The sequence below is a fragment of the Olea europaea genome, chromosome 21 (assembly GCF_002742605.1).
Source record: "Olea europaea var. sylvestris chromosome 21, O_europaea_v1, whole genome shotgun sequence".
In the NCBI taxonomy this organism is placed as follows: domain Eukaryota; kingdom Viridiplantae; phylum Streptophyta; class Magnoliopsida; order Lamiales; family Oleaceae; genus Olea; species Olea europaea.
The window spans coordinates 17,919,946-17,932,057 of NC_036257.1; the positions used below are offsets into that span (position 1 = coordinate 17,919,946).

General features: G+C 34.7%; 3 protein-coding genes across 3 annotated transcripts; 1 reads left to right on the forward strand and 2 right to left on the reverse strand.

Annotated features, from left to right (window-relative positions):
• Nucleotides 1–1,743: 1,743 nt before the first annotated feature.
• LOC111370981 (transmembrane 9 superfamily member 12-like) lies at nucleotides 1,744–5,165 on the forward strand. The gene is made up of 2 exons (XM_022992907.1): nucleotides 1,744–1,885; nucleotides 2,855–5,165. The coding sequence occupies exon 2, from the start codon at nucleotides 2,943–2,945 to the stop codon at nucleotides 4,920–4,922; it is 1,980 nt and encodes a 659-aa protein (XP_022848675.1). The 5' UTR covers nucleotides 1,744–1,885; nucleotides 2,855–2,942; the 3' UTR covers nucleotides 4,923–5,165.
• A 1,625-nt stretch (nucleotides 5,166–6,790) lies between these two features.
• On the reverse strand, nucleotides 6,791–10,261 carry LOC111370982 (probable amino acid permease 7). Its single transcript, XM_022992908.1, has 8 exons — nucleotides 10,124–10,261; nucleotides 9,730–9,851; nucleotides 9,394–9,630; nucleotides 9,212–9,305; nucleotides 8,214–8,428; nucleotides 7,924–8,057; nucleotides 7,622–7,849; nucleotides 6,791–7,441 (listed from the first exon to the last, which is right to left on the reverse strand). Exons 2-8 carry the CDS (start codon nucleotides 9,809–9,811, stop codon nucleotides 7,040–7,042), a joined length of 1,392 nt encoding a protein of 463 aa, XP_022848676.1. The 5' UTR covers nucleotides 9,812–9,851; nucleotides 10,124–10,261; the 3' UTR covers nucleotides 6,791–7,039.
• Nucleotides 10,262–10,879: 618 nt separating this feature from the next.
• Nucleotides 10,880–11,682, reverse strand: LOC111370237. Its single transcript, XM_022991922.1, has 4 exons — nucleotides 11,598–11,682; nucleotides 11,402–11,484; nucleotides 11,262–11,306; nucleotides 10,880–11,107 (listed from the first exon to the last, which is right to left on the reverse strand). Exons 1-4 carry the CDS (start codon nucleotides 11,680–11,682, stop codon nucleotides 10,880–10,882), a joined length of 441 nt encoding a protein of 146 aa, XP_022847690.1.
• Between the last annotated feature and the right edge of the window lie 430 nt (nucleotides 11,683–12,112).

A 12,112-nucleotide genomic window follows, 5' to 3' on the forward strand; every position in this document is an offset into this window, starting at 1 on the left:
TAACATAACTACCAACTAATTAACAGTTGTAGGAAGAATCTGTGGAAGCTGGAGATAGCTGGGAGAATCTGTGTGAGATAAATCTGGTCCCTTCAATCTGGAGTGGAATCTGGTTGAGGTTAATCTGGTGAAGGACTAGGAAGATCAACTATAGTCCATCTTGAAGATTAAAATGTGAAATATCAACCATGAATATGTAACAGCAACAATAACCTTAAGATTTCCAGCAATGTTGAAGATCACTGCATTTATGCTATCAAACTTGTAACCATGCAGTAAAAACTCCACAAGAATGATCAATTGAATTTCACTGCTGGTGTTGCTGCATGTAGTGTACTCTGACGAGAATGCAAAACTTGAATTGAAAAAAAAAAAAAGTGACACACAACACTCTCATGGCTCTCATTTGTGGGACATTTCTTCAAACACTTTGTGCGCATATTCAAACTCGAAATTTTCTCTGATAGACTACATACGAGTTGAATGTGTTGGAAAGGAAAACGTAGGAGATCTGGCAAATGTATATGAGAACCTTCTGAAGCAACTTCAAACTTCACATCAGCACCAATAATTTCTGCGCCAATACTTCCAAACAAATCAACAGCCTAAGTTGCACAATCTGTAACCATATTTGTAATTACAGCAAGATTTCGAAAAGTATGCTACACTCTGATTTAAATCCTCAGCTTGATGATGTTAGAGATCCAGAAGAAAATGAATAGAAATTTTATTTTGAGGTTGCTGAACTACAATTACACAGATCGTCGAGTATCAATCGAGTGAATTCTTTGATTTTCTTCAGCAAATTGAAGCCATCAGGACTTGAATGCTTTTCCTCCATCTATTAGAATTTATCCAAGCATATTAGAATTTATTAGAATTGAAGCTGATGTTGTTGTCGCCATCAAACACTCTGAAATTATTGATGAATGGAACTGAAATTACACCTTCCAGAATTATGGTAAAATAGAACAAATCATGGATCTGCTCTCATTTGAGCAGAATACAGAAAATCACAAATATGCTTTATTTGACCAGAACACAGGAAAAGGAGATGTTGAATCTCATAAAAACACAGCAACAGGAAGCAATTTTGCTCTGATACCATGTTACATTTTATTGAATGAGAAATCTCCATAAAAGGAGAAGATGAATTACTCCATTAAAGGAGGAAAATTACACTCCAAAATAGGAGGAAATGCACTCCATAATAGGAAGAAAGGAACACTCCAAAGAAGAAGGAAAATAAACCCCCATGAAAGGGGGGGATTGGAAGAAGAAATTCCAATGAACTACAAATAAATACAAAGGTTCTATTTATAGAGAAAAATCTAGCACACTATCTAACTAATCTCTAACTCTAGACAACTGGGAAGCTAAAATTGATCTGGAAGGAATATTCTGGAATGTGCTGAGCTAGAAGATGGTGTTCCAACAACACACATAAACATAGGTGGGGTGGGAATTTTTGGAGTCATTTTTTAATGGCGTGACACCCACCTCGTGTGAGGGTACGTGAAACATGGAATGCCCCGTACATTCATCAAAATCCATCAATTTTAGCTTCTTTTGTTACGTATTCTACCTACCTCTGTACTTTGCTGATTGATTTTAACTTCTTTTTGTTACATATTGTAGCCGTTGCTTTATTCCTACGTACCTTGATAACCGTCCACCTTCATTAAATGAACTGCTAAAAAAAAGTATTTATTTATTTGTAACTTAAAATTTACTAATTAGAGATCTAAACTTCAAATCCACGCGTTCAACCATTTCTCTAGGAGCTCGATCGTACTATCGCACATGCAAACGAATATCACAAATCTTGCGATTTTCACCTAATTTTAGTCACGTCTGAATCTAACCAATTTCAGTTCCAACACTGGTAAGTGTGTAAATGCATAATGTTAATTCATATACCGTATTTACAGATCAGATGTGCATTGATAGAAATTCTGAAAAAATCGTGTCTTTGTTTGTTTCATTTATCGTTCTTTATATATACCTGTGGTTTTTTCTTTATTTTGTGTTGAATTGAAGATTTTGCCGGTGTTCTGTTGTTTTATATTTGATATGTTAGATGTTGAAGACTACATTTGAATTGGTAGTAGTTAAATTTCTCTGCAATCGAGTTTGGATTTTTGCTTCATTATCGTGGATCTATGTAATGGCTGATGGGTCCATTAGAAATTTCATTTTCCTGTTTAGTTTTTTGTCGAATTAGATTTCTAGGTATTGCTTATGAATAAACAATTGGTGGTATTGACTGGATATTTGTGGACACGATTCTGGAAAATAAGGAGTATAATTAGAAATCTTTTTATTTCCAAATGAGTAACACGGTTGGATTCCTTGGAAGAAAACTGATCTAATCAATTTTTGTTATTAAATTACTAAATAACACATACCTGTACATTGGATGCAGTTTCAAGCGATTTGCTTTGCTGCGTTTTCTATTTATGTCAGAAACAAATAGTAATTGTATACGTATATATTCGTGTGCATATACAATTTGGATAGCACAAAGGCAGAAAAATTTCAATTAAATTGCCTCATATATATAGCACGAAATTGTTTCCTATATGCTAATATAATGGGATAGTTTCCTCGTATATTTATATCTGTGTATTGGAATTTTAATAAACTTCACCATTTATAACTACGTATACAGTTGATGAATGTGCATTGTTTGAGCTGAAAACATTCAATTTCATTGGGTTTATATGAAGGCAGCTCTATTTTATTATTAACAACAAGGGTGGACGAAAAGCTTGTAATTAAGTTTTGCTCCCTGTTTATGAAGTCTGAGTAGAAAGAAACTAGTATTCTGATGCGAAAAATATTCTTTCCTCAGTGTTGATGACAACGTTGTGTACTCTGTCGATTGTGGCTTAGAGTGAGTGGGTTTGAGGATAGTTGCTCCAATATCCTTCTCCTGAGCAATGGCTTTGCCTTTGATTTCAAGAAAGAAACATTATGCTGCTGTCTTGTACTTGACTCTTTTATTTCAAGCATGTAATGGGTTTTATCTTCCCGGAAGCTACATGCATACATACTCAACAGGGGACGATATATATGCCAAAGTGAATTCTTTGACCTCAATTGAAACTGAGCTTCCCTTCAGCTATTACAGTCTTCCTTATTGCAAACCTCAAGGGGGAGTAAAGAAAAGTGCTGAGAATCTGGGAGAATTGCTCATGGGAGATCAGATTGACAACTCTCCATACCGTTTCCGCATGAATGTGAATGAGTCTGTTTACCTCTGTACTACTCTTCCTTTGAGTGAGCATGAGGTAACACTTTTGAAGCAGAGAACACATGATCTGTATCAAGTGAATATGATCCTTGATAATATGCCTGCCATGAGGTATACTGACCAAAATGGGGTTAAAATTCAATGGACTGGCTTTCCAATTGGATACACTCCTGCCAAAAGTAATGATGATTATATCATCAACCACCTCAAGTTTAGGGTCCTGATTCATGAGTATGAAGGAGCTTCCATGGAGGTAATTGGCACTGGGGAAGGAGGTATGGGTTTCATTTCTCGAGCAGATAAAAATAAGACTTCAGGGTATGAGATTGTTGGTTTTGAGGTTGTCCCTTGTAGTGTAAAATATGATCCTGAGAAGATGGCAAAACTCCACATTTATGACAATTTTTCAACAGTAAGCTGTCCCCAGGAACTTGACAAGTCTCAAGTTATAAGGGAGAGAGAGAGAGTATCATTTACGTATGAGGTTGAGTTTGTGAAAAGCAACATTAGATGGCCATCTCGATGGGATGCTTATCTCAAGATGGATGGAGCCCGTGTTCACTGGTTCTCAATTCTCAACTCGTTGGTGGTAATTTTATTCTTGGCAGGCATTGTTTTTGTTATCTTCTTGAGAACTGTGAGAAGGGATCTGACAAGGTATGATGAATTGGACAAAGAATCTCAGGCCCAAATGAATGAGGAGCTCTCCGGATGGAAACTTGTTGTTGGTGATGTGTTCAGAGAACCAAATCATTCGAAGCTACTTTGTGTGATGGTTGCGGATGGAGTTCAGATCACCGGGATGGCAGTTGTATCTATTGTTTTTGCAGCTCTTGGTTTCATGTCACCAGCTTCACGGGGAATGTTGTTGACGGGGATGATAATTCTTTACCTTTTCCTGGGAATTGCGGCTGGTTATGTTGGTGTACGTATGTGGAGAATGATCAAAGGTCATTCTGATGGGTGGAGTTCAGTTTCTTGGTTAATAGCATGCTTCTTTCCCGGAATTGTGTTTGTTATTCTCACAGCATTGAATTTTATCCTTTGGGGAAGCAGGAGTACTGGAGCTATTCCCATTTCTTTGTATTTCATACTTTTTTCTCTCTGGTTCTGCATTTCAGTGCCACTCACCCTCTTCGGAGGATTCTTGGGAACCCGAGCTGAGCCTATTCAGTATCCAGTTCGAACAAATCAAATCCCTAGAGAGATTCCTGCACGCAAATACCCTTCATGGCTTCTTATTCTCGGTGCTGGAACTCTTCCATTTGGAACCCTCTTTATCGAACTTTTCTTCATCCTTTCCAGCATCTGGCTTGGAAGATTCTATTATGTCTTCGGCTTCCTTCTTATCGTACTAATTTTGTTGGTTATCGTTTGTGCTGAAGTTTCTGTTGTCCTCACATACATGCATCTCTGTGTCGAGGATTGGATGTGGTGGTGGAAAGCATTCTACGCATCAGGTTCGGTTTCCCTTTACGTGTTCTTGTACTCCATTAATTATCTGGTTTTCGAGCTCCAGAGTTTGAGTGGGCCCGTGTCGGCAATACTTTATCTCGGCTACTCCCTGATAATAGCAGTTGCAATCATGCTTTCTACTGGCACAGTAGGCTTCCTTGTATCATTCTACTTTGTCCATTACCTTTTCTCATCAGTGAAGATCGACTGAAGACTTGCTTCAAGTGATAAGAATCCCAGTTTGCAGGGTATAGAAAATCCTACAGCAGCATAAGTTAAGAATCTCAGATTAATACTGAGCCATTTCAGTACCTAAATAATTTTTTTTTTTTTTAACCGATTATAGAACTTTCAATTCTTGTAGAGCTCGAATCTCATTAACAATTTTTGTTTATTTTAATTGTCATCAAATGTTATAACTTGAAAAAATTTAATTTGTAATAGAGGTTATTAGTTTACAGAGTATTAATTTATAGAGTTTGTACTGTATTTACATCTTAAACCCTATATTAATTAAGATATATAGGCAATGTGAAATTAGAAACGTAAAAAATGCATACGGAAAATATGTTTTGAAATCAAACATGTTTCTGTTGAGTTACTTTTTAACCTCTACAAAGATGGAAAATGACTTTGAATTTTGCCATTGAACTTTCATTTAATAAAAATTGATAAAATAATGCAAAGAATTTATTGGGTATAATGTTTAGGTTGGTGAGACTGAATAAGTTGCAAGAAAAAACAGAGTAATGTTATTTATAGTTGATCACTGCTGTAGTCGATCTATGTTGTTTCCTACATGATGGTTTGTAATTGATGTACAAATGTGATAATTTTTTCTTGTCCCATATATCAAATTATTAACCGCAACATGTATATCACGTAGAACAACTGCGATAGTGAATGACTGCAAGTAGTATTATTCGAAAAAATATAACCACGTTTTTTATAAAAATTTTAGGTAGATTTTGAAAATCAAAACTCTCCAATAAGATTAACAATTGATAATATTCGTTATCCCTTTCAAAATACAAAATTATTGCTTTTATACAACATTTTCAGAATTTAATGCCCCTACTTTTTCATATCCAGGTTTTCAAGTGCCATGTCATCTCACATCCCATCCTCAATTTTGCACCAAAATTTAAAGTAACTTTTGTACCATTTTACACAAAATCTTGCACCAAACTAAAAATCGTCTCCAAACATTACACAAAATGAACAATGTTTAATCATTTTATTCTCTTTTTTTATTCTTAATAATTTATTTATTAAAAAACACATAAATTACTAAAATAATTATGTTAAATTAAGGAAGATATTAAATTCATTAATATATATAAAAAAAGCATAGTACAATTAGTAGAAACACTACAAAAATGAAAATATTAAATCACGCTGTTAGAAAATAGTGCAATGCATTTCGAATTTGGGTATTATGATATTATAAAGTCAAAATCGTTATATTAGATCACGTCAAGATCTCAACTGTTCAATCTCTATATTGTTAAATCTTATCCTGTCATATTGAAGATAAGATATCTATCCAAATTCATCTCCATCGTTAGATTGGATTACGTTAAGATCTCAACCATTCAATCTCTATATTATTAAATCTTATCTTGCCATCTTAAAGATATGATATCTAGGCAAATTCATGTCTATCGTTGTTATAATATATTTCGTGTTAACTATAAATAATCACATTTGTTATATTTTAATTTTTTTTTGTATTCTATTTTAATTACTTAATTAATTATTATTATTATTACTTTAAATTTATTTTAAATGAAAATTATTATTATTGTATTAAAAAATATGTAACACAAAAAACACAAATATCCTCCATCTATTACTTTGACAAATGAAAAAAGGGGAAATTTAACTTTACACCATTTTTGCACCAAAATGGTGCAAACTTTGGTGCCACATTGGAAAGGTTTTGCACCAAATTTCTCCAAAATTTGGTGTTTTGGTGATAGCATTGGAGAAATTTGGTGTTTTGGTGATAGCATTGAAAATGCCCTAAACATGTTAAATTATGAATGAAGAAAAATTCCTCGAATGAGACGAACCAAATTGCACAGAATTCCACATGTATTACTTGTTTCAGTGTATATATAAATAACACTATTACGGTGATACACCTTTTTCATCACAGTCCAATCTCCCCAATAATATTATAGAACTGCACCATTTTTGTTGAATCTGGGCTCATTACTGGTAAGCATATGTCATTTGTAAGTTTTGGTGCAACCAACAAAAGCCTTTGGAACATATTCACAAGAATCAATCAACAGAAGCATTTAGCTTTAAATCAACAATTCCCTAGCTCAACCTGTTGCTTATGAGTCCCTCTATCGACCCGACTAAAGCTATAATGTTGCAAAGAAGGCCAAGTATTTTGAAAGCTTGAAGAACTGTCCATGTTCTTGTCCAAGCTCGTATATTATTCTGCGCAAGGTACATTTCCACAGGAAAATATATTGCCAAAGGCCAAAAATTCAGAGCGCCGATGACTCCTAAAACTTGGTTGAAATAAGGAAAAAGAATAGCCACTCCCGTTGTAGATGCAACGTATGCAGTTCTGAAGCAAAGCCGAAGAAGATTCAACTTGAAATCGTGCAGTAATGGGAGCTTAATTCTGTGTTCTTTATTCACAAATTTACTATTCGGATGCTTCTTTGAAATCCATCTCTCAGTTACTGCAAACAATGGCTGACTGTAGATCTGCAAGAGCCAAACATATGCAGCAGATATCATTAGCCAAGCTGATGAAAATTGACGCTTCTATAAAGTGCATTCCTCAACCTTCGATAAGACAGTAACAAAAGTGGATACGGATACATTCACAAATGCCAATATAGGTCCAAATGATCCATACCCTTATCAAGTCACAACATGAAATACCTGATATCCTCCCACAAGATGAAGAACTATACACGCATTGGCAAAGTCGATAAGCCAGTAGGGTTCATAAAATCCAAAGCCCGTTAACAGATTTCCAGGCGCTTGATTGCCAAAAGCAGCATATCCAAAACACCCACAGCAGAGAGAGAAGAAGCTGGAAATAATTATAGCTGTAGTTGACGCCTTCTTCATTGTCTTGTTTTCTGGGGGCGGTGTCTTTAGAGTATCCTACATTTACGAGTTAGTCATTAGCTTTGGCGTTTCACTTTAAAATCAAAACGGTAGCAAGTACTATTTGACACCTGTATGTCCAGAAGAATCGTATTGTACGAGAAAGAAAAAGCAATATCCCCAAGTGCTTGTGAGGAGAGCCATATTTTTTGAACTGATGCAGCTGTAGATACTCCACTAATATCTCCCTTGATTTCTCCGTCTCCTGCATTGCCATCTCAAAAGGCTAAGCATAAGAAAAATAATGGATTGATCTATCGGCAAAACATATTAAATTATGCTCCAATAATGTGCTTGTTATAAGAATGAATTTAAACTAAGATGATAGGCGAAGGAAAAGTAATGTTGAAATGAAAGGTACCTACAACTTTTGCGAGACTGAGTGCGAGTCCAATGAAGGTATATGAAAAGGACATGATTGTAGCAATTATTGAGAGCCACTCCATGTTATGAAAGTCAGGTATCTGAGAAAATAGTATTTGAACAACTCCAAATAGAAGGATAAAGAAACTATCGCCATATTCACATGGAGCATCGTGTCCTTCCTTGTGGTAGCAATTTGATTTAAGAATTGCCCTTAACAAAGAAATATCACCATAAATTATACTTATAACTAGAACCAACAATCCAATTAGTTGCTATCTGCTGTGAATAAACAACCTGACATGACAAATGAATAAAGAAACATGGATATCTAGGGAGAGTAAAATGAAAATTCCATATAAGAACTACTAAATCAAGATAGTTAACATTCTCATTCTTAAAGGAGTTAATAAAAAGTGGCCAAGTCCTATTTTTTCAGCGTGAATGAAAATAGTTAAGGTTTTGAATTGAGTTCGGTCACAAAGCATTCAAAACCAATTCACACTTAGTAGTAGAGTGACTCAAGGATCTCTCTGATATAATGGATTTCATACATTTTACTTGATCTTCCCCAGAATTTATGATCTATTCCGAATGTTTTTGAGCGGACTGACATTCCAATTCATTCTGTTGCGATATTTTTTAAGATACTCAAATCCACAAAACACTCTCAGACCAAGATCCTATACATGGCACATAGCCATTTTACAACTCGGCACAACCAAAAAAAGGAAGAAAACAGTTGAATGTCAATATTCACAACTTCATTATTTCCATCTTACCCATATTATTTGATTTAAAGATACTTTTGTTCAGACCTTTTCCCTTTGCAATTAGTGACTGAATTCTTGTTTTAGACCTAATCTCTCTGTCAAAACTAGAAGTACATCAATTATAATCTCCTTTTCGGTATTCCCAAGAACACAACACTAGGATTGAAGTTGGTTGAGCCTACTCAAAGAAAAAGAGCAAACTTAAAAAAATTAGATGAAGAACCTCATGCTGATAGCTGATGTTATGGTATAAGCAACCCCGCAGCCGTAATAGCCTTCTTGAACGAAGATTTCTGCGATCCACGAGTTCTTCTTGCCTGCAGAAAGAAAGAAAACTTGATGCTATTTACAAGGCATTTATCGGGGCAGTAACCGTTCGAATGAAAATTATTAAATGTAATCCACCTAAGTAACACCTAACAGCTTCAGCAAAAGATCTATTTCTGATGGGCCCAATTTCAGGATGAGGATATCTGTAACAATCACAAAGCAAGTTTGAAGAAATTATAGTCATTACACAGAACACCACCATGCATATTGGGCCTGAAATCCACCCCAGCTGAGCTACACTCCATGCCAGTGACAGCACCCCAGACCCTATAACTCCTGTTATTATGTGGGCAATTGCTGTCCATACAGTTCCTTCACATATAAACCAAATCAAATAAAAAAAACAATCCAAATTTCTGTCTTTTCTAATAAAAAGCCATTTTCTTCACAAAATCAAAATATTGAACAGACCTGTTCTTTTTGTGGAGTTCCTATGAGAGGACTCTGCAGATGATACAGAATCTCTGAGCAGAGTAGAGGTTTGTTCTTCCATTTTTCTCAACTTCTTCAACCACTTTTCTGATGTCTATTGGCTACAGCAAAGAAAGTTCACAATGTCACTCAACAATAGGTCCAATACCAACAAATATCATATTATGTTTGTATTAAATATTAACCCATTAAACTGAAAATTGACATCCTATTATTCTATACTTTCAATTAAAATTAATTTAAGTAGATAAATTTTTGACAAAATAATTATTTATAAGTAGAGTATAGAGGAGAAGTGGGACCTACATGATCAAATGTCAATACTTAAGAAAAAGAAAGGTATACTCTAATTAGTAATTAGTAAAGACTTTACATCATCTTTCCAGACTAGGTTCATGTTCGAAGGGGTTGATCGAGGAGGCGCAGACTTTAGATCTCTTTTCTTTATTACGTAACCTTGAAATAGCTTTTCAAAATACCTTGCTTTCTTCCTATTGTTCCTTTTATGTATGAGAATTTCAAACCAAAGCAGTAATGGAATTGTTGGAGGAAATTGAAGTTTTTATACAGGTGGTGAGTGTCGGTAGGGGTTTGTAAAACAGCAAAATTGTCTTATTTGGAAAGAGAAATTTTTATTTTACCGGGGCCACAATAGGTTCTGGGAGAATACGAAAGGATCTTAAAAAGGTCAAAAATATTCAAGAATGGAAAATTAAAAGCAGTATCAATTATTGGATACATTGTTGATCATGATATTTGTTTGGACTACTTGTTTTGTTATAAATACAATTTATTTTTTCCATGAAAATTGACCTATATATTATAATTTTTTTTTCTTTTGTCCCAATTCGACTGCCAACCATTTTCCTTCGTATATTTTTGCATAGCAACCTCTGTTGCACGAACACTTCAATTCAGGTGCCGTATTTATGTTCAACACGTGTTAAATACCAAAATTCACTGTATACTCTGCCATGGTCATTTTTCTTTCTTTATCAATAATATTATAAATTTTGAACTCAAAATTATTATTAGATAACAAATATGTATTCATATTTAAATGATTTCAACAAGAAAAATTAATAATATCAAGTATAAACTAAATTTATACTATATAAGTGGAGAATTTCTAAAATTTAATCATGTCGTCGATGTGCCCTGTCAATATTTTTTTAAAAATTTGTGTGGTGGTGTGTCCGACATAAAATCCCATCAATAGATTTCCAGGTGACCCATTGCCAAAAGCAACATATCCAAAACATCCACAGCAAATAAATAAGGCGGTGGTGATAACTAGAGCTGTAATTGACACCTTCTTCGTCATTCTGTTTTCTGGTGGCGATATCTTTAGAGTATCCTACATTTACAAGATTCAAAAAGATCGATAAATCCATTAAAAGATTGTGTCAGATCACATTATATATATCCATCAAGTACTTTTTATGCAATAGCAATATCCCCCATTCCTTGTGACGACAACCGTACTTTTTGAGCAAAGTAGCTCTACATACTCCACTAATACCTTCCTTGATTTCTCCATCTCCTTGATTTAACAACTGAAAAGGTTAAAACTAAGAAATAATACATTGCCATTGTTTTCACAGAAGATCCTCTGAGGATTGCTTTATGATTTTTCATACAAATTAATTACTATAAATGTTTCCATCATATGTCCTTTGAGGAATTCCTGTCCTTTTGAAGCTGTGATCCGGTAGTTAGGAGCATCAATTGAGACTGTTGGTGAAATTGATGCCCCCCACAATATCCATTTAGGGCAAGCATACTAAACTACGCTTCCCTGATTCACATTTTCTAAGAATGAAACCAAACTTAAATGATAGACTAACGAAGAGTGATGTTGAAGTGAAACGTGCCTACTACTTTTGCAAAAGCGAGTATTGGTCCAATATTGAGGGTATATCCAAAGGACATGGCAATTATCCATAGCAACTCGATAGATTATATGAAAATATTGGCCATGAAGGAGAATGTAACATGAAAATATTCATTCAAGGACAACTAAATTGGGCTGGTTAACATTCTTATTCATGAAGGCATCAACTGAAACAGTCACTAGCAAGTTTTCAGATTCAGTTAGGTTACAATAACATATAAAACAGCCAGTTAGCTATTCCTAATGTTTTTGGGTGGGCCAACATTCCAAATCAATCTGTCAATGAAATGTTTTTCAAGCTATGATTTCACAACCGAAGAAAGAAAGGAACACATGGAATATAACTACTCCTGCAGTTTCTGACCAACTAATGATGAACAGAACTGTTATACCAAGCCCCTTGTTACAAATCTATACAAAGTATCTCTTGTTTTTCAATCCCATTCCCATAAGACATCTCAAGCAGTC